The 21,571-nt window shown below is 48.2% G+C and overlaps 1 protein-coding gene across 2 annotated transcripts; it reads left to right on the top strand.

Moving 5' to 3' along the window:
- The first annotated feature begins 814 nt into the window (after window positions 1–814).
- Window positions 815–8,286, top strand: CBLN4 (cerebellin 4 precursor). Of its 2 annotated transcripts, XM_080684206.1 has the most exons (3): window positions 815–2,133; window positions 5,050–5,166; window positions 6,954–8,286. In XM_080684206.1, exons 1-3 carry the CDS (start codon window positions 1,852–1,854, stop codon window positions 7,149–7,151), a joined length of 597 nt encoding a protein of 198 aa, XP_080540332.1. In that variant the 5' UTR covers window positions 815–1,851; the 3' UTR covers window positions 7,152–8,286. The 2 variants fall into 2 exon arrangements, with proteins under 2 accessions (XP_080540332.1, XP_080540333.1); XM_080684207.1 differs by lacking the exon at window positions 5,050–5,166 and having other exon boundaries at window positions 1,688–2,133; window positions 6,954–8,259.
- Window positions 8,287–21,571: the final 13,285 nt, after the last annotated feature.

Here is a 21,571-nt window from a genome sequence, read left to right as displayed (position 1 = left end):
ATGGCTGACTGGGAGGCTGTTTTGATTGAAGATGCACTGCTTGCCTGCCCTTTGGCATCTGGAAGTCTAGAAGGAACTTGGGAAGGGGTGACATGACCCACAGCAGCACAGAGCTGGAGGGCAGAGCGGACTTTAGTTAGTGGCCTCGTCCTCTCAGGAAGGCTCAGTGACTGGGCCAAGTTCACACAGCTGGTCACAGACAAGCCCAGCCCTTCCTCCCAGCCCAGGCTGCGGAAGATCAAGCTTGCCAGTCCCAGTGGCAGCCAGGTGGCACAGGGGCGGAGGCACCTCCAGAAGGGAGGAAAGTGCTGTATTTTCAGGAGTGGGGTTGGCTTTTCTTAGGGGTACAGTCTTGGAAGACTCATTCTTACTGAGTTAACTCCCTCTTTCACTCTCACTCTTTTTTTCTGGCCTTGCCTGGTGTGGATTCGCTGCGTGAGTGGGGAGATGCGCCCCTAGGCTTCCCCGGCTACTCTTCCCTGAGCAGATGGCATGGAGCACCTCCTCCCAGCGGTCCTCACCGGCTTTGGTCCGCCCGAGGCTTCCCAGGCCCCAGCGCTCTCTGTGGGGCAGGTGCTGGGCCAGGTGCGATCGGAACTCCCGAAGGTCCCGGGTCCCAGGAAGAGGGCCGCGCAGGAGCCTCTGCCTCCAATTCCGCTCCGCAGCCGCCTGGCAGCGCCGCGCTCCGTTTGGAGGGCGCTGGGCTGCGGAGTCCCACGCAGGGAGGGGCAGGGAGAGCAGCAGCCCCTTTCACCGACACCCCTCCCCCGCCAGACCTAGGAGGAGCAAGCAGGCACTGAACTGGGGCCAGCACAGGGCCGCAGGCGCCCCTCCCTGCGCACAGGCTCTCGGCGCCTCACACTCCCCAGGGCCGAGTGGTCTCGGACTGTGGCACTAGAAGGCGGTGCACCCGCCTGCTTACGGATGCCTTAAGCGCCAGGCGGGAGCTGTTCAGATCGGGTCACCAGACTGCTTCTCCCCCTTCCCCCGAGCGCACGGGCTGAGCTGGAAGCCAACGCCAGCCGACGCTGCGCTCCTATAAATAGCGCGCTTGCTCTGGCTTCGAGCTTTCCTGATTGCGAGGACAGAGAAAGTTGCGCGCAGGCACTCTGGGCGTGGGGCGTGCGGTTGCGGTACAGGCAGGAGAGGACCCCGCCAGCCCAGCCGCCCTGCACCTGGAACTAATCCTGCAAATTTGCGCTTCCGAGCTGGGCATCTGGCTAGTCGCTGCCTACCTGCGGCATCCGAGCCACACCGAGCTGTGGGGAATTTTTGACCAAGCAAAAGTGGCAGCCGCTTGAGTCCCTGCCATGAACACAGCCTCGCGTTCCTCTCCGCCGGGGAAACACCTTCCGCCGCTGTAATCCGTCCCTGCCCCTGGCCAGACGCGACAGGACAGCCTCAGCCCTGCTCCGCACCCACCGCCCCGTGGTATCTCTGAGCCCCCTTCGTTCTTCCTGATCCGCGGTTCACCAGGGGGTGCTTGGGCTTGGGGTGAGCATTTACTGCCAGTTTATCCTTTGAGGCGTGAATGTGAGGGTTTGGACACTTCTAGATGTCTGGCAACAAGGGGGGCGGGTGAAGCAGCCCCAGGCAGGGCTGACTCTGGGGCGGAGGAGGGTGAGGTAGGGGGTTCTGCATGAGCTCCTTAAAGGACAAAGGTAACCGAGCTGGCGAGAGAGCGCGAGGGAGACTCTGATTTCAAACCAGAGAATCAGTGGAAGTGAGAGCGCCGCCGCCGCTGTGCCTGCAGCGCTGTCCATCTAACCGCCGGCATCTTCCAAGCCTGGTCCCGGGGAGCAGGCGACGCAGGCTAGCCAAGCGCCAGCTGCGGCTGCACTCGCGCTCACCATGGGCTCGGTGCGCCGGGCGCTGTCCGTGGTGCCGGCCGTGCTGTTGGCCCTCACGCTGCCCGTCAGGGCGCAGAATGACACGGAGCCCATCGTGCTGGAGGGCAAATGCCTGGTGGTGTGTGACTCGAACCCAGCCACGGACTCCAAGGGCTCCTCTTCCTCCCCTCTGGGGATCTCGGTGCGGGCGGCCAACTCCAAGGTCGCCTTCTCGGCGGTGCGGAGCACCAACCACGAGCCCTCGGAGATGAGCAACAAGACACGCATCATTTACTTCGATCAGGTCAGATCCCGAGGGATGTGGGGCACCGGGGGCGGGGCGGGGGGCGGCATTGCCTGGCGGCTCAGACCTGGCTGCCTGCTAGGGCTGAGCTCATCTGATTGGGATGTGGGGGATCATTGGCACTCACCTCCCCAAATATGCCTGGGACTGAAACTTCCAATGTCTCTCCCACGCCAGCCCCTACCGCCCCCATTCCCTCCTGGCCTCCGGGAAAGGCTGCTGGGCGGTGGGACAAAGGCTGAGAACACAGGGCTGGGCACCAAGAGCTCAGGACAAGTTTAGCAGCAACAGGTCCAAGGAGCTGGTGGGAGTCTGGTGCCTGGACTTTGAAATCTCTTGGCCCCTGTCTCCGACCGCTATCTGCAGGTGCCCACAGGCCGTCCCGTGGGGCCCTCCACACGCAGGGTAAATGATTTGTTTCTCCCAGGTGGGTGATCTCTCGGCAGAGATCTTGCAGGTGGCTGGAGAGGGTGCGCAGTGGCCAGGGTCGGTCTCGCTCACCTTTGGCTGCTGGGATCCCCACACACGTCGCAGGCGCCGCTGAGGGGAAAGCCCTTCGCTGGCGTTTGCAGAAAAGTTGCGGAGGCGGAGGGAAAGGAATTGGGCAGCTGCGCTGAGCTAAGCTGAGCCGCAGAGGGAAGCGCTGGAGGACCGCCAGCTCTCCCTTCCCCTGCCTGTCCTTTCAGAGAATTGCAAATTACTGGGAAAGGACAGGCTTTGGGGCTGAGGGTAGGTAGGGGCTGGTGGATGAGCTGATGAAATCCATGGCTGCTTTTAGAGACCTGGAACTCAGACGTTTGATGAAAAACCCCAGAATATCAGTTTATCGTTAGCGAAGAGTCATCACTGAAAACTTATTCTGGGGTTTTAATTTCCACCCTAAGTGCACCGAGAACCTTTTTATTTCCAAAGTCACATGCATAGCCCACAGTTGTGCGAAAAGCCACAGGCGTGAGAGCACAAATGAAGGGGCACTACCTTCGCATGCGCTAGAGAAGGAATAAGGTGACAGTATGTTCCTTATTAATGTTTCCTAAGCAATGCACTCTCCGCTGGCCGGAGACAGACCAGATGCCTCTGGGGCTTCCTATGGGATAGCCACAATTCAGCAGCCCCTTTAGGAGTGCAGTGCTTTCTATCTTGACAGAAATCAAGGCTAGCCCCTCCCCTGGTTTGTATTTCAGCGCATTAATTAAATGTTGGGATGCTGTGGGCATTGCACTGTCTTGTACAGTGCATTCTTCCCAATGACCTCTCCGTCAATTAGGAGAGGAGAAGGGCTTCTTCCTCTGCTCAGGAGCCATGCATCTTTGAGATAAGACACATTTAGTGATAAATCTCCATGTGCCTGGATCTCTAATTACAACGTCGACCTCCAGCCTTGTGTGCAGCCAACACTCACCAGCCGTTTCCCTTATTACTAATGAATTATGCTACTTGTATCTGACTCAGGAAGTCCCCACTAAGTTTCTCAGATCACTTTAAATGTGCTTGGGAGAAATTGTAAAGCGTCTGCCCAGGATTACTGTGTGGCTGGGGATTTGCTGTCGGAAGGTCCTCGATTATCAGGTCAGAGAAAGAAATCTGGTGCTGACTTGGAAGAATGTGAAATCGCAGAATAACATTGTCCACATACATGTAGTTTAAGTCAGGGGTCGAGCCTGACCATGACTATATTCTAGTGCATTTCTCAGAGGTAAAAGTGTGTCTTTAGGGAATTATGCTAAAGGGTTAATATTGGTATGAATGTGTTGTTTAAAAGAGATAGTAGCAGATTGCCTTTGATATAGGGGAAATGTGTCCTTTAGGGACATCTGGGTTTTTTTTGAATGCCACCTATAGATTTATCTCTTGAGGAGAAATGGAAGAAATCCTAGTTATTTTTCAACTCTCTCCCCCCCCCACTCTTTCTCCTCTCTCTCTTTCTCTCTTTCTCTCTCTCTCTCTCTCTCTCTCTCGGAAAAGAAGGGTCTTACTTACCTATGAGATGTTTGCAAATTTGGTTTAAGAGATCACTTGTTGAAATTCAAAGTTCATTTCACAACCAGTAGATCCAGATTGAGCGTCTTCGAAAACAAAATGCATTGTGGCTTTCTTTGGGAACAGTACCCGATTTCAAGCTTAATTTTTGACCATTGAACTTTTTAAATAAAGAGCAGGTGTCTGATCAGAGGGTGATGGCCAACCCTGGGAGGAGCAGGAGCAGGCCACCTAGGTCACAGTCTGGTCTGATTCACACGCTCCTCTGTGGCAGTCTATAAAAGCTGAGTCATTGCCAAAATAGAATTAAGGCCTAGATGGCACAGGGATGAAAAACGGCCAAGGTTCTCAGGAGAGGTTTGGCAGAGACTCTGGGGAGGGCCAGCCTCCAGATCATTCAGTGCGCCAGCTGCTCAGTGTCATGGATTATGGCACGTGTGGAGGGGGTGCCCAGGCTCTGTGTGGTGTGTCCAAGGAGGACTGCAGGGAGCCCACGGATGCAGATTGGCTGTGTGGGAAACACCATCTCTGGACACTGGGAAGGCTTGTTGAGGGTGGGAATGTAAATACATGGCAGGTTCCTTTTATCTGACTCTCACAGTACAGCTGATAAATCCATAAGCCCTCACATGTTACCTAGATGTTCCCAGAGCCATTGGGCCTTGCTGGAAATTGAGGCATGAATACAAAGCAGTTACTTTATATTTTCCTCTACCATTTAGGAGACAGAAGATCCTTCCAATATACAAATCCATTTTTCAAGTCGGTAAAGAGGAAAGGAATAGAACTCAATGTTTTATTCTCTATGGTTTCTTAAGCTAGTTGTAGATTAGGAAAAATAAAAAAAAAAGTAAGAAAAGGGAGGAAGGAAGGAAACATACTTACAGAAGAGAATATTATAATAATTTGCTGTTATTTATTATTTTTTACTTGTAGATCCTAGTAAATGTGGGTAATTTTTTCACCCTGGAGTCTGTCTTTGTAGCACCAAGAAAAGGAATTTACAGTTTCAGTTTTCATGTAATTAAAGTCTACCAGAGCCAAACAATCCAGGTATGTGTTTTGACCTGTCCCCTTTCTATCCCCAAACAACAGTGTTCATTGGTTGTGGGTTATGTATTTATGTATTTATCTAAATATGTGCTGTCACTGTAAAAATAAACAACCGTCCACAGTAGTTTATTTTTAAAACACTTAACTTCTAATCTTCTCCTTTATAGCCTCTATTAGGCATGTGACAAGAGCATATAGAAAAATTAAACAATTGAACTTATTACCTTAATAACAACCAACCATTTAAAAAACATGGCTTTGGATAAATGGTGATGAACGGAGGCTTGACTTGGGATGGTGAACACACAATGCCGTGTACAGATGATGTGTTATGGAATTGTGCAACTGAAACCTGTATAATGTTGTTAACCAGTGTCACCCCAATAATTTCAATGAAAAGGGAAAAAAAACCCATATGGCTTAGTAAAAACTCAGTGAACACAAATCTCCATAAGATCTTGATTTCATTTAGTGCATGTGCAAAATTATTTCAACTTGTAGGGATAAAACTTGTAAGACCAGTAGAGTTTTGCAAGTGCTTACTAAATAAAAACAGATTTGCTATCATTGTTAAGAATTAGGAGAAACAGTTTACTAGTAAGAATGCATTTATGAGTAACTAACAATTATCTGATATACTTTTTTAACAAGAGTGTGCTATGCTTATGCTTTAGTTTACCCTCAGTTACTCTGATCCTGGTGAATTATTACCAATTGCAATTCCACAGTTAACAATATATTTTGTGTTGTGCTTTCTAAGTAATAGGCTTGAGCTTACACTCAAAGGCAACCATAGACCTAGTTCCTATAATGTTTAAATGTGCGAACACCCAATGACACCAATACGTGTCTATGGAATTCTAGGAACATGTTATCTTTTGCTCAATATTTGTACTGTGTGCTATGTCCATGTGAAAGACAGATTCTCTCATCTACCGTTTTTACATTTCCTAGTGAATGGACAAATTGATCGACCTCAGATTTAATTTACTCAGTATTATTTTTTTAACGTAAAAAGGATGAACAACTAGAAAACAAATTTACTGCCATAGGAAAGCTTTTCCAAGCCCCACTGTTTAGAAGTTAGTGTAATGTTTAACACAGTCTGATCAACATTGTAGTATGAAGAAAAGTGAATACATGTTGAGCTTATTATTTGTTAATAATTTTGAGTTTATTAATTATTAATTCTTTGCTAATTAGCTATCATTAAAATCTTCAATGGTAGTGGTGATTATTATTTTAAAGACATGTTTCTTATCAAGGAAAACAGAAAAGAAGCCACAGCGCACACACAGTCCATGATTTAAAATGATTTTCAGCAGAATGCATGTCATGGCTGCATAGTGACCTGTCCAGAAGTTGGTAGAACTTCGCTATATCTGGTTTATCAAGGTGAAGGGTGCTGGGCCTCTTTTTACTAACACACTGGGAAGCTACAGGCTTGCTTCCTTACTGAAAGATTGCTAATGAATCTCAGAGGTAAATAAAGTAGTAAGCTTAAGTTACATGTGACGGGTAGCCAGTTTCCACATGGCTCGGCTGCTCTCCATAGATGGTACTCTCTTGTAGGCATTTAAGGACATTTCTATGGAAGAAACTCAATTTTACTTTGAACAGCCCCCAGCCCTAGCTTAGCATACTAAGTCTAGCCACTGCACTTGGCTGATTTGAAAGGAAAGGGATATATTTACTAAACATCAGATATTTCCCCTTGGGCATTATTTGTTAACCCTAGCAGATTTTTTGACTTTAAAGAGAGCTTAGTGACTTTTTTTTCTTTGTAGGTTAACCTGATGTTAAATGGAAAACCGGTAATATCTGCCTTTGCTGGGGACAAAGATGTTACTCGCGAAGCTGCCACCAATGGAGTCTTGCTCTACCTGGATAAGGAGGATAAGGTTTACCTAAAACTGGAGAAAGGTAACCTGGTCGGAGGCTGGCAGTATTCCACGTTCTCGGGCTTCCTGGTGTTCCCTCTATAGAATCAGTTTCTCTGTGGCGGTCACCAGGTGAGGGGCGGCTCACCGCTGAGTTATTGGAAGATCATTTTCTCATCCTCAGAGTGATGTCTTTTATTGGTTTCATGGGTCAGTATGGATTCTCTTTCAGGATCCTAGGCCTGTCAGGACCAACCCAGCTTTACCGATTACTTTTGTGTGTGTGTGTGCTCCCTATGTGTGGATCAGGACTCGGCAGATAATTCCTATCTGTGCATCCGTGTAACCATTATAAACTGTCTGCAGATTCCTTCTGAATTTAATTTCCTGGAATTACTGAATTCGTTGCAGATGTGGAATTTTATCTATTTGTTTTTAAAAGACTGGCAAGTGGGTCTAAGAATGAGAAAATGCAAGAGCTCTGACTTCAATCAACGGTTAGTGCGAAGCTGCCAAAGAACTTACCTGTGTTGGTATACCGTGTGTTCTTACTCCTTTGGACTTGGTTTGTTTTGTTCAGTGTAGGTACCTGGGAATTGTTTTGCAGTGACTGGTTTTGTGTTTTCTCTGCCAATAGGGTAATGAATGGCTTGCCCGCAAACTTACCCTATGAGATCCCCAACATGACTTCCCTTGAAAAAAAGAATGCTTCATAGTTTTATTTTAATTATATATGTGAAAGAGTCATATTTTCCAAATTATATTTTCTAATAGGAAGAATAGATCATAAATCTGACAAGGAAAAGGTTGCTTACCCGAGTTCTACCTGCTCAACCCCCAAACCTCCCCAAACCGCTCTCCTCCACGGGAAATCTTATACTTTGTTGCTCGATTTTAATTAACATGATTGATGATAACCACTTTATTAAAAACCTAAGGGATTTTTCCTCTTAGCCATGACCACTTTATTAACAGGAGATGGGATGCCCTTGTTTTTAACCATATCTATGATTCCAACCTTCTGTTGTGTTTGAAGTATCATCTGGTTTTGCCTTAACTCCTTAAATTGTATATATTTATCTGTTTAGCTGATATGAAATCCAAATATCCCATATCTAAACTTAGTGCAATATCTTATTTTGTTTTTTGTACAGATCATATGAATTCATAAAATTATTTATGTCTCTGTTATAGAATAAAGGTTAATATATGTTAGTTGAATTTTGTCCATTCATTTTGGAAATGTGTATTCTGCTGAATTTATTTCCCCTCTCTCAGCAATCTTTTTCCCCTTCCTTTCTTCCTTCCATCCTTCCTTTCATTTCTTTTTTTCCTGGAGTTGAATGAAAACTTTCTGGATTTTTAGGGACAGTCCTCTGAATTGGCATGTGGAACCTTTACTGTGTTTAACCTGTCCAACCAGGAGCTGTGCGCCTGCTGGCAGAGGGCCCATGAACTTAGCAACTCTTCTGCCAGAGGACTTATTGTTAGGAAGTTACGTTAAAAAAAATCCCCTAAAATTCATTTACTGAGGGTGCTCAGTAAACGAATGAGTAGTTATGAGTAAAAAGAACTATATTCTCAAACTGAGGACTTGAGGAAAGAGTTCTCCCCTTTTCTCAACACCGAGAGACAAGCAGAACACCGTGGGCTGCTTTTTAGGAGGAACTGTTATCACAGGTGTCTCTTCTGGAGATTTGGCTCCATTTCCTGGTCTGTTGTCAATTAACACAATTTTGGAAGCCCCCCTTCTGAAGCTAGTGGCAGTGAGGAGGGGGTTATGCAGTCCTGTGGGAGAAAACATGCAGGCATGGCTTCCAGTATAATGGTGATTCATCACCAAGTCAGAATATTCATTCATCACAGGAAGGCTCCCCAAGACAAATTATCTGGCGATGTTGGTGATGGATCCTCAACGTTTTGCTTGGCAAGATATCCCTCAGCTGACTTTCAGTTAAAAACTGTCTCTCCTTTGTGATCATGAAAGACAATGGATTTTTATCTCCGTGTGAGTGGCTTGCTCTGAAAGTGGACCTCCCCTAGGGTAGGCTCTGCCATAGTCTGTGTTCAGAGCTCGAGTCTGTATGTGGCAGCTGAGTGGCTCTTGCTGGAATGAGTGTACCATTCTTCATCATTTTAGCAGAATAGCTTGAGTATTGGAATTACCAATAGATACCTGCAACAGGCTGGAGAGTTTGGTGTATACCAAAACAGACCAGTGTGGAAATGGCTGTTCTATACATGCCTGTGGCCATACTTTGGGGCTTGCCCTTAGATTTTTCCTGAACATAAAAGAACATCGGCAGAAGGCTTGCTTTTAATTCCTAAGCCCCACTGTATATATTTTGTTGCAGAAAACATTCAAAATCTTCAAGACAAAACCTATATGAAAAGACAGTGAAGTTGTGGCTATCAAATGTGGGGGTGCCTGCAACAGGGGACCCCAGTGGATGGATGAGACCGCTGATTAACAAAGCTGGAATGAAAGCCATAGGTGCCTACCCCAAAGTAGGTATAGGAAGTAAAAGCTACCCAGAACATAGTGGCTGGACAGACAAGAATGAAGTGAGGGAACATAGCTACAAGGGACAGAATGACTTAGCCAGGGGAGCTTGGATTTTGGAGAGAAGAAGATGGAATTCCACAGCCTTCATTTACAAGTGCTGTGACCTTGGATAGGTCTCTCCACCTCTTAGAGCATCAGTGAGTTGTTTCATATGTAAACAGAAATGGTTGTGAGGATTAAAGAAGACATGTGCAGTGACTGGCACATAGTAGGGACTCAACTAAGGGCCTGTGGTTATTACTAGACTCTAAAGCCTTCACACAGGCAAGTAAGGCAGAGGGAGGATATAAAGTTGGCCCAAGGAAGGCATAGAAAGTGAGTTGGGGTGGGACTGGTTGGAGACGGGAGGCAGTGGTGTCAGAAGTATTTCCAGAAATGGAGCCAGATGCTCTGCATATTCCATGGCTTGAAAAATAGTTTTCAGAAACTGCTCGGTCAACAAAAATGCTAATTGAACACAGTGTTTGCATTGGCTCTGTCCACGTTCATCAGTGCCAGCGCCATCCCTTCCTGGATGCTCCCATCTCCTTTGACTGCTCCTTGATCTATTGATCTACAAAGGTGAGTGTGGTCTGTAGCAAGCACTTTTTCCAGCAGAATCCCGGGAAAACAACACTGAAGGAAACACAGAGCCTGTACCTCAGATCTCACTGAGCCAACTGGTTTTTTTTTGGGGGGGGGGAGGGAGAGGGGGAGGAGATGAGGAGGGTTCTTCATGATCCCAGATTCTGCTAGAGCTGATTATCTCATTAAAATTTAATTTCAATTTTTTTCTTTTTAAATGTAGGTTGTGTTCTCATTTCCTTTTGCTTCTCAGTCTTCTTTTGGCCTCTAGTTTTAGCAAGTTAGTGCTTTAAATCTCCAAGTAAACATCTTTAACCGCTATTGATTACATTTTCCTTATAATGAGTCCCGTGCTTTGCTAGGTGCTGAGTTTATAGAAGTGGGGACATCCGCCATTTTCAGGTCTCCCTGAAGGTCAAACAGCTACAATTTTCTCAAGAGCCCAGTGGCTCTGTCTCTCCTTCTGACTGAGGGTACTAGGGTTTATCAGTCCTCCTTCACCATGTAACTACCTTCCCCCAGAATGATGGCAGTCTATTGGTTACAGCAGGATCCCCAAATTGGTTGATCTAATGACCATAGAGAAGTAATGAAAACCAAGAAAGGTGACTGCAATGTAAGCGGTTCACACTCAGAGCTGTGGAGCTGTAGCTGAATTCTTGTCCCATGTGGTGTCGCAGGGCGGGAGCTGGGATTTAAGAGGCTCATTTCCAAATAGTTTACTCTGTTCCCTCCAACCCAGGCAGACCTTTAATGTGGGTTTCAAATCTCTTAGAATGAAAAAGATGCTTTTCCTTGGCCTCTTCTGACCATTCTGTGGAAAACTTTGAGAATCTGGTCCTGAAGTTCTCCTTTGTCATCCTCTCAAACTAATGGGCATAGAATTGTCTGGAAACTTGATGAAAGGCAAATTCTGATGTCTCAGGTCTAGGGTGGGGCCCTAGAGCTACATTTCTAAGGATCCTCAGAGGATGTTGATGGTGCTGGCCTGGGGACCACACATAGAAGAGTGAAACCTTCCATTACAGTTCCCTAAAGCCTGTCACTTAAAGCATGGCTATGGACCGTGGTGTCCACCTCAGGCAGGGGGGAGAAGGGGAGTTAGATTCATCCAGACCCACTGAGTCAGAATCAGCACTTTAACCAGATCTTTTTGCTGCTCCGTGACGTCTTAGCACAGTAAAGTTGACAAAGCTCTGTCTTTGAGTGAAACCCAAGGGCCACCAGTGTCAGAACCACCTGTGCTGGGTCTCAGGCAGCTGCAGTTTCATGGGGTCCCTGTGACTCTTGTCACCTTGGTCCATCCTGGTGCAGGGAGGGCTCTGCCTCTGCAGGGACCGGGAGAACAGTGTTTCTGTCCTCCTTCCTGTTTTGAACTCAGCGAGCCCACCACAGTGAGCCGGGACTTTCCCGCAGGTAAACAGGAGTTGGTTCTGTGATGGCCGAGGCTTGAGGGATGCTGCCAGTGTGTGAGAGGAAGGACCCCAGGAAAACGTACCTAGGGAAAAGGTGGGGACCCTGGCAGGAAAGCAAAGATAGGTCACCCACGGACAGTGGTTGTCTTGTGAAGAAGGAAAGCCCCTAGTGGCATTCCTCACCTTGCCAGCATGTGCTCCGAAATGAAGATGCAGTTACTTCTTACTTTTCTCTGTAATGAAATGATGCGTCTCCAGGGACTGCAATGCTTCTGTCAAGGTACACTTGGCATTCAGCTTCCGAAGACATTGCTCAACTGAGTGAGGTGTCTCTCTCTCTCTCTCTCTCTCTCTCTCTCTCTCTCTCTCTCTCTCTCTGTGTGTGTGTGTGTGTGTGTGTGAAAGGGAGGGGGGGCAGAGAGAGAGAGACAGAGAGACAGAGAGAGACAGAGACAGAGAGACAGAGAGAATATATTCAGAAGGATCGAGGACACCAGCAATTTCTAGCAAGCCAGTCAGTACGTTTAAAATTCATCGAGGGGCAGAAGCCTTTCTTAAAATGTTTCAGTCCAACTGATGATATTGACAATGAGAAAGTACATTGTCATAGGTACTGAGCTAAGGAGGTCTTCATTTCTCATTTTCACCTGGAGAATAGGAGTTTTGACCTCTGACTTTGCAGGAACTGTAGTTTTTGAGGAAGCCCGAGGGCATGGGCCTGGCAGTTCCCAGGGAAGTGGGTCTTAGCAGGTAACCCCTCTGTGCTCACAGTTTAGGGGGAGAGAGGTGGGCTGTCTCTCTTCCTCTGTCTCTCCTTCTTTCTTTTTCTTTTTGGGTCATGTTTTAGCTTTGATGTCAAGACACAGTCAATAAAAGAAAGAAAATGTAGGGAAATGGATGCAGGTTGAGTGGCTATTTCCACATTACTTTTCCCCCTCAGGACAAGAGGAGAACATGGCTTAAAGTGACCTAGTGCACTAGAGAGAAGGGGAATGGACAAGCCAGTGCAGGCCGGGGTCCTGTTAGGGTGTGAGTCTGGTGACCCGCGTGGCCAATGAGGCTGAAGATCATGGCGTTGGAAACCAGTGCTGGTGGGTGTGGACATGACCGATGACAAGGGACAAGGCTATACCATAAGACTAGGGTGTCCTCATACAGGAAATAGGGCTGGTACCATTGGCCAAGAAATTGAAGGGACGCATCCACACTGGACACTCAGGTCAGAACATATGTTGGGGCCCGAGTGAGATGACACCATCTCTATTCTATACCCTGTCCCCCACTGTTTTGACTGGCCCATTATCCTGTTTAACCAATGACTGTGGCCAGTCTGCATGGTTCAGCCCTGGGGATGGGATTTGGGTTCTTGGATCATGTTCTGTGTTTCCACAAACGGATCTAGCTCCCTTTGTAAGTTGTGCGGGGTCTTTCTTCTACCTCCCTGAGCTATCTGGAAACACCTAAATGGGGATGAGTGTTTCTTTTAAAGTATCTTGGCTTTTACGTCGAGTCTTAGCTTTTTAACACCACAGTGAAATGAGTCATGATTTTTCTCCTGTGATGCAAACAAAAATGGATCAACGACTAGCAGGAGAGGCATAATATTCAAGAATAAGAAAGTTCCATAAAACACAGAGGAAAAAACGACTGATACAGTTTCATTGGTATCTGACATGCCAGTTAAATGGAAAGGACTAAAATTGATTCTGGTTTCTGTTTGAGTTGTTTTCCCTTCTTCTCTCTGAGCGTCACAGTCAGTTCCCTGCAGGTGGGATTCTGTTTCACAAGCAGGGATTTCAGCTCCTTTTCATCAGGGTGACTGTGGACAGGGGCAGCGTCAGGAAGCGTAGAGTCTGCCCTTCCATCCCTAGGCTGGCCCGATGGAAGGAAACATACTGCCCCAGGGCCTGGGAACTTCTCTCTGGGGAGAGGAATGCTTCACAGTTCAGTAATTCCAGGAAGCTGATTCTGAGCTCCGAAGGAGGCCACATTCAGCTCTCCACCCCCCATTCCCAGGAGAGGCCATCCGAACAGGAGGCCCCAGTGGGCTGTGAGAGTTAGGACCAACGTCAGAGCGCCTGGGGAGGTCTCCAGGGAGATAGGACTGTGCCCTTTGCCCTCTCATGAGATGAGGCATAAGTATCCATAAAGGGAGTCCATAAGAGCCATTAGAAAGTCCTATTTTGCAAGATTTCCTTTTTTTTTTAATTGGTTGTTAAGTTAAAGAAAAAACATCAAGTCGTCCTTTACTACTAGAAATTGTCACCATACCATGAGTTGAAGTTGGCAATTTTGTTCATGATTTTCAGAGAGGTAGAGGCAGCAACTTTCTCTCGGGGTTTGAGTGCACCCATTCTTTTTTAAAAATATATATTTTATTGATTTTTTACAGAGAGGAAGGGAGAGGGATAGAGTTGGAAACATCGATGAGAGAGAAACATTGATCAGCTGCCTCCTGCACGCCCCCTACTGGGGATGTGTCCCCAACCAAGGTACATGCCCTTGACCAGAATCGAACCTGGGACCCTTCAGTCCGCAGGCCGACACTCTAACCACTGAGCAAAACTGGTTAGGGCGGGTGCACCCATTCTTTACTGATTAAACAAACGTGTTTATTGTGGACCTACTGTGTGCACTGTACATTCTGTAAACTGCATCTGCTCTTACGTCTTTCCTACAAGTTCAAAACCTCTTTGCAGACGCTTCTTCACTTTACGAGTGGAAATCCCGTGGCTGGAAGCAGATCGGTGTTCACATGCACTGAGCCAAACGAGCTGCATGTGGGGCAACACAACCTGCTCCAGGGGCTCAGAGAGGAGCCTTGTGACAGTGAAGAGCGGCACAGGGTGCCCTGGACAGTGTGGGCCGTGCCCTGTGCTGTCGCGGGGTGCCCCTTCTATCTATCCATTACTGTGATTTTCTAGCAGAAGGCCGGCAACTGCCACACTAACACAATGAACCTGTGTGACAAGCTTCTGACAGATGGAAGCACCTTCCGTAAGGAGCTCTTCCTCCTCATTTGCACAGAAGTGCTCCAAAGGTTAGTGGTGGCTTCTCTGTGTCCTGTCATGTCTTATTTCTAAGGAATGTCCCTGGTTATGGGAAGGGAGGGCTCAGGCCTGCATACTGTGGTCTGTGGGAGACGATGGGGTGCTCCAGCTCTGCTAAGTCTGCCTGGTGCCCTGGCCTCTGACCCAGTCCTGGGAAATCCCCATCGACACCTAGAGCCTAGAGCGGGAGGTGAGGGGCTCTTTCTCCATGAGAGGCAGCTACGCCTTCTGAGCCAATAAACCAGCTTCCTGAAAAGCTGAGCAGGTGAAATGTGAACCCAGAGGCTGAGGTTTGCAAGAAAAACTCTTCTTCGGGGATCTCTTGTAACTCAACCGTATTTCTGTCTTCGTCCCACCCCGATGGGACTGGCTGGTGGGACTCTCTCTCAGTCTTTCCTGTTTCCCACCCCTCTTCCCCCTCCCCCTGTCGCTCCCCCACAGATTTGGGAAACATCTGGGGCTTATGAGTTGGGTAGGGGAGAGGCCTGCTTGGTCATGGGTTCATGTGGATTTGGTGAGGTGGCTGGAAGACTCACGGGCCATTTGCTGTCTGCTTGTGCTTCTCTTGAGAAGATGAGTGAAAAGGGAGGGAGGGAGGAGGAGTTCACTCTATTCGGTTATCCTCCTGGAACCTGTCTGGTGACTGAGCCACGGTGGGTGTGGCGAGGGCAGGCAGCCCTGCCGGGTTCCCAGGACTGTGCACCCGCTCAGGACATCCTGCCTGGGACTTCCTGTCTGGCCTAAGCTTTGGGACGCACCCCAGGCTGCCTGCTGGGTGTGCATCCACCTCCTCTCCCTGCTGGAGTCTGGGCTTCCAGACCTGGGACAAGGGGGTGAGTGGCCTTGGAGACCCTGCCTTTCAGAAAACAACTCCAGCAGAGCAGCTGAGAGGATCTCCTGCATCATCTTGGGCAGTGGTCAGCAAACTCATGAGTCAACAGAGCCAAATATCAACAGTACAACAATTGAAATTTCTTTTGAGAGCCAAGTTTTTTAAACTTAAACTTCTTCTAATGCCACTTCTTCAAAATAGACTCGCCCAGGCCATGGTATTTTGTGGAAGAGACACACTCAAGGGGCCAAAGAGCCGCATGTGGCTCGCGAGCCGCAGTTTGCAGACCATGGATCTTGGGGAACAGAACTTCTGGAAGAATCTGGCTCATGCGTCATGGTCTCCCTGGGCAGGCATTTGGTCTTCTCTCCATTTCTTGGCTGAAACTGCAGGAGTGCAAGGGCGCTCCTCCAGGACCTGCTTGGGGGTCCCGAGCAGCTCTGCCCTTGATGCTGCAGGTTCTGGGAAAGTCGTGCCTCAGGGACCTCAGAAGGCAGAGTGTCCTCTCTGCTTGCCTCCCGGAGGAGTCAGATGCTCTTAAGGATATTTTCCCATAGATTTCTAGAGAGAGTGGACAGGAGGGGGAGAGAGAGAGAAATATTGATGTGAGAGAGACACATTGATAGGTTGCCTCCTGCATGTGCCCCTACCAAGGGCCGGGGATCGAGTTTGCCACCAAGGCATGTGCCCTGGACTGGAATTGAACCTGGGCCCTTCAGTCTGCAGGCCGACACTCTATCCACTGAGCCAAACCAGCCAGGACTCTTACGATGTTTTTGGACTTTGCTGTGCATAGGGACCCTCTGGGATGCTCGTTAAAAATGTTACAATGTCTTTCTCATCAGCATAATTTCTGGTTCAATAAGCCTGGGTGGGACCCAGGAAATGTGCATTTTTGATCAGCACCACGGGGGATTCTGATGCTGTGGTGTCTGTCCCACCTTTTGAGTATTATTTAAGTAAAAATACCACCTGGGCTGTACATGCTTATGTGGAGAAGCTGGTCTTGGTGCTAAGTTAGGAGTGACTGACTGATCACTGACTGGTGTCTTTCTGATGTGGCCACTAAGTTTGAACCAAGTGGATGAGTCTGAAAGTGGGAGGTTGCTCTTTAAGTTCCCAACCTAGAAAGTCACATTTTAAAAAATAGTTTTCAAGGTGGTTTTATTTTTTTCCTTTGTATGTTTTCTGAAAGACCAAATTAATGCATGTTTGCTTAAAAAATTGCAAACTATGCTGCCACGTGTAGGGTAACACCGAATGATCTCTCAGCCTGCTGCGTCCACTGGGGTCCCTGGCTCCCTGGGGTCCCTGGGATGCAGGTGGGAGCCCACACCTGTCCTGGTTCACAGTTTGTCTAGCTGATTCCAATGCTCTGGAGAGACTTTCAATATTGCTATCACTGAGTCCCAAACAAACATTTGATTTCAACCCATCTCTGTATTGAAAATTCATAAACATACCTGCCCTTAATTCCAGGTAGGAATCATTAAAAACCGGCCCTGGTACCGTCAACAGAAGCCCCTGGTGCTGACGGAGTCCTGGTGTGTGGGCACCAGAGCGCCTGCTTCTAAAGCAGCTTTGGGACAGCAGCCAGGAGCCTCTGTCCCCAGCGCCTCTGGGTGCGAGTGAGGGGACAAGACCAATGCTCCTTGACAGTCCTCAACCCTCCATCCCGGGGAGTAGACTGAGTGGAGGTCCTGAGTGAGCACCCAGCCTCCTGACTTTCTCCTGTGCACTGGACATTCTTGATGGATATGTACCTGCCTCCACACTCTGCGGACCTCGCTCTGGGCTGCCTGTGGTTCATGCTAGTAATACACACAGCAGCCTGCTCATCGCGATGGTCAGCATCTCAGGGGCTTCTCCTAGGGATTCTGGAGGTGCCTTTTGAGCAGGCTGTCCAGTGGGTTACCCTGTCCCAATCCTGCTGACCTGTGAAGCTGGGATCTGTGCAAGGCTGTAGCTGAAAAGGAAGATGCTGGGAGAAGCCCACGAGGCACTGAGAACCGCCAAGCCTCACGGTTCTCTTTGCAGCACTTTGTCATCACAAAAGGCATCACCATGCAAGGCTGTGAATTTTAGGTGATTCAGGAGCTACAACCACAAAATTTCTAGGCCTAATCTTACTACCTAGAGATGACCACCATTAACATTGCATAACATTGCAGATGTGTGTGTCTGTGCGCACACATTTTTTTTTAATTGCAGTCATATCATTCAACTCTGTATCTTTCTTGTTCTTTTAATGTATCATTAACATTTTTCATATTTTTTATAACTTTGCATATTTTTCTGTTATTTTTAAACAATAAACACTTACAAAAGTTGCCCTGCAGTACTGAGTTCTTTTTCCCAAACCATTTGAGGGTAAGTGTGTCCCTTCACTCCCCCCCCCAAATATTTTAGTATGCATTTCTTACCAACAAGGAAATTCTTCTACATAGCTATTATACAACCATAAAATCAGGAAATCAATAACAACCATCTAATAACCCTCAGATCCCATTCAAGGTCTCACCAATCGTCCCAATAATGTCCTTCACAGCAAAAGGTCAAAGTCATACATCACATTCTGTTGTCAGGACCCTTCATACCCCTTTAGCTCAGGGGTGTCCTCAGTCTGCGGCTGACTCTTGTGAGGACTGTGGGCTGGTGTTTTATTTTGCAGCACGTCCCTCCCTTTGGGTGTGTCTGACGCCGCCTCATGACTGATTTTAGGTTATGCATCTCTGCCAGGGACATCACAGAAGTGATTCTGCCTTGCCTTCTAGCCGGGGGCACACACTTTTACTTTGTTCCATCGCTGATAATGTTCCCTCTCATTGTTAATCTACTAATTCAGTGGTTGGCAAACAGTGGCTCGCGAGCCACATGCGACTCTTTGGCCCCCTGAGTGTGGCTCTTCCACAAAATACCACGGCCTGGGTGAGTCTATTTTGAAGAAGTGGTGTTAGAAGAAGTTTAAGTTTAAAAAATTTGGCTCTCAAAAGAAATTTCAATCGTTGTACTGTTGATATTTGGCTCTGTTGATTAATGAGTTTGCCGACCACTGTACTAACTGATCAGTCCCTCTGTGTATTACCAATCTCCGGTTTCTACCATTGCCCTTCCCTGCACTGATGCCCTCCTTACCTCACTCAGGATCCAACATCTCCTGCTGGACAGCCCCCATCTCCCCACACCAATGTAGAGGCCTTTCTCACCCCACCCGGACTCCCCACCTGCCATGGGGTTGCTTCCCCATGGAAAATCTCTCCGTACCCATTTGGGCTTCAACATTGCAAGACAGGTGGCCCGCCCACCTGAATACCTTCCTTCCTCATCTTGAGCACCCATATGCTCGCTCTCTCTCTCTCACCTGTCTTGTATGTGTACTGCCGACCACTCATTACATGGTGATTTATCTACCAATTTGTTTTATCTTTTGCCTATCTCCTTCTTTTGAATGTAACTCCCATCATGGAGTGAGTTTGCTTCTCTCATCACTGCAAGTCGTGACCTAGCAGGGGCTCAATAAATAGCCACTGATTGACAGTATGCTAAAGCCCTTTGCCCACTTTCACAGGGTCATGTTCTCCTCATCAGGTGGCCTTTGAGGATGAGGTTGGCCATTGAGACTTTGCAGGAGACCATTCTCATGGCCGTTAATTCTGGTTCTTCTCCCTGGTAGGCACGTGGTAGACCACATGATAAGTTGATGTTGAGTGACATGCCGATACAATGAGAGTAGACGTGATGGGTGTTGCTTCCATGAAGTCACCTTCAAAGCCCATGTGCAATGTGCTTTGTTCCCATCTCGTTCCTCTGATGACCATAGAAAAACCTACTATATCTTCCTTAGTCCAGGAGCCGAGTCATGATGAACACCTCCCCCTGCTGACCTGTGATGGGCATGTAGTGTGAGAAAGAAACACCCGATGTGTTAAGCATTGAGATTCATATTTTGTTGTTGTTGCCATTATTCACCATAGACTGTGTCCATGAACCACGACTTCAAGAAAACAACAAAAATAAGACACCTTACTTCCCAGGAACATTTCACTTCCACTTGCAAGAAAGAGTTTGCAGATGGGAGAGCAGAATGTGGACTCTGACCTTCACAGGAGGGAGAAGCTAAGGAGCAAGGGTGAACTGACTCCCGAAAATCACTTCAACTAGGCAGTGCCACAAAACCCTACAAAACATACACCAGAGACCCCGCAGCACAGGCAGGTGATGGGGCCGGTGACCTGCCATGCCTCCCATTTCCTTCTTTAATTTCTGTGATTATCAAAATGATGAAGTGTGGCCAGTTCATTAAAACCCCTCCTGGAAGGCTGACCCGAGGCTCCTGGCACATCTCTGTCCACACTGCGCCCAAATGATAAATGTCTGAATCATCCTTCCCGCCACCTGGCTCAGGGGCCAAGGGTCACGCCTTCTGTCAGGGGCTCATTATACCGGCTTTCCTGCTTTGAATCCCATCTTCTTGGGTTCTTCTCATTTATTCTCTTGTTTATCAGCTGACAGTTACCGGACTGGGGAAGGGACAGATGGCCATGACAGGGCTGCGTGAGGTTGGGAATGCCCAGCTGCTGTTGAATGAGAATCTGCTCCAGGACTACATCCTCGGGACCTGGGCAGTGCGTCGTTTTCCTTCTCTGAGTATCAGGCCTTTTCTCCAAAATCAAAGATGCACATTTTCTAATCAGTGTGGTGGCAGATCCATTTTCTTCCTCAAGCTCTCTCATCCGACATCGAAGGTAAACTCAACCAGTGCCGGACCAGGGCTCCCCTTCCTTCCATGCAGGCATGGGCCAGCAGCTGGGGCAGGTACCAATGACCAGAGCAGTGCTTACTGACATCGACGTGTTCTTGTTAAAATTCAGATTTCTCCCTGTGGGTCTGGGGTGGCCCCTAGAGTTCCCAACTTAGATTCGCTGACACTCACGGTGCTGATTCACTGAGACCAAGAAGAGAGAGGCGCGCTCAGCCCTGGGCCTGCTCCGATGGAGTCTCCATCCCGAGGAGAAGGCTGGGGAAGCCAGGAGCTGAAGACAAATCATGGGGCGGAGGCAACAGGGAGTGAGCACTGGGTGAGGCCTCCACACACTGTCCTCGGGCAACAGATGTTAAGGAGGCATCTCTAACAGTGAGATCACTGCGTTCTCAGGAAGTGGACACTGAGACAGAGATTGGGGCATAAAATGTCTGAAAGATCAGCATATGGAAAGGCCGGGAGGGAAGCAGGAGTGGGCACAAGCCACCCTTTCCTTCAGCAAATATAATTATTGCTCTCCAGGCCCCGAGTGCTGGGAGGCGAGGGTGAGCAGGAGCTTACAGCTGTCGGGGATCGTGGATTGCAAGGTGTGACCGGCCTGCCGGGGAGGAAGGCCTGCCTCCACCTGCTTCGACAAGTCGTGGCCGGGGCAGGAAGTGTGTCACTGGGACAAACATCACTAAGACACTGTGTGTGCCTGTGCATGTGTGCATGCGTGTTTGTGTGTAATGTGTACATATAAGTGACTGGTGAAGTCATTTGGGCTGGAAAGTGGTCTAAGTCAAGCACCTGACATGGCCTATTCCAAAATGTAGTTTGGGGACCCGAGGCCAAATCACACGGACTGGAAAGGGCAGTGGAAGGTGACCTTGACTCAGCAGGATCCTCTGCCCAGAAGTAGCCGTGTTACTTTCCGGACCATGATTGGCAAGTGAGGTCCTGAGTTTCCCCAATCCCTTCTGCTGCCTTGAGTGTTTGTACAACCCAGTGTTGACTCTTCCCCCGCCCCAGAACCCTGAAGTCATACATTTTTAATTGGAGTTTTCCAGCCAAAGAGCAGACTGGCTGCTGCCCAACTTCTGGGTGAAGATGTTGAGAGAGAAAACCTCACCTTCTGTCCTGCTGGCAGCAGATGAAAACAAACCACCCTCTCCCTCTCCCAGCTGCTTTCTCTCCAACACGGCGACTCTATTTAAAGTGCTGGCTCCTTCACGGGTTTTAAGCCAAGGAATAGAATTCAATGGCTTCTGCTTTGTCTTCCTCTGGCTGGGGATGCTTCTAGAACTTACAGCCCTTCCCCCCCCCCCCCCCCGGTCCCCACTTCCCACCTCTGGTT

This window comes from Plecotus auritus (genome assembly GCF_963455305.1).
Source record: "Plecotus auritus genome assembly, chromosome: 8".
NCBI classification, from domain to species: domain Eukaryota; kingdom Metazoa; phylum Chordata; class Mammalia; order Chiroptera; family Vespertilionidae; genus Plecotus; species Plecotus auritus.
This window is presented reverse-complemented; position numbering and strand designations above follow the sequence as displayed.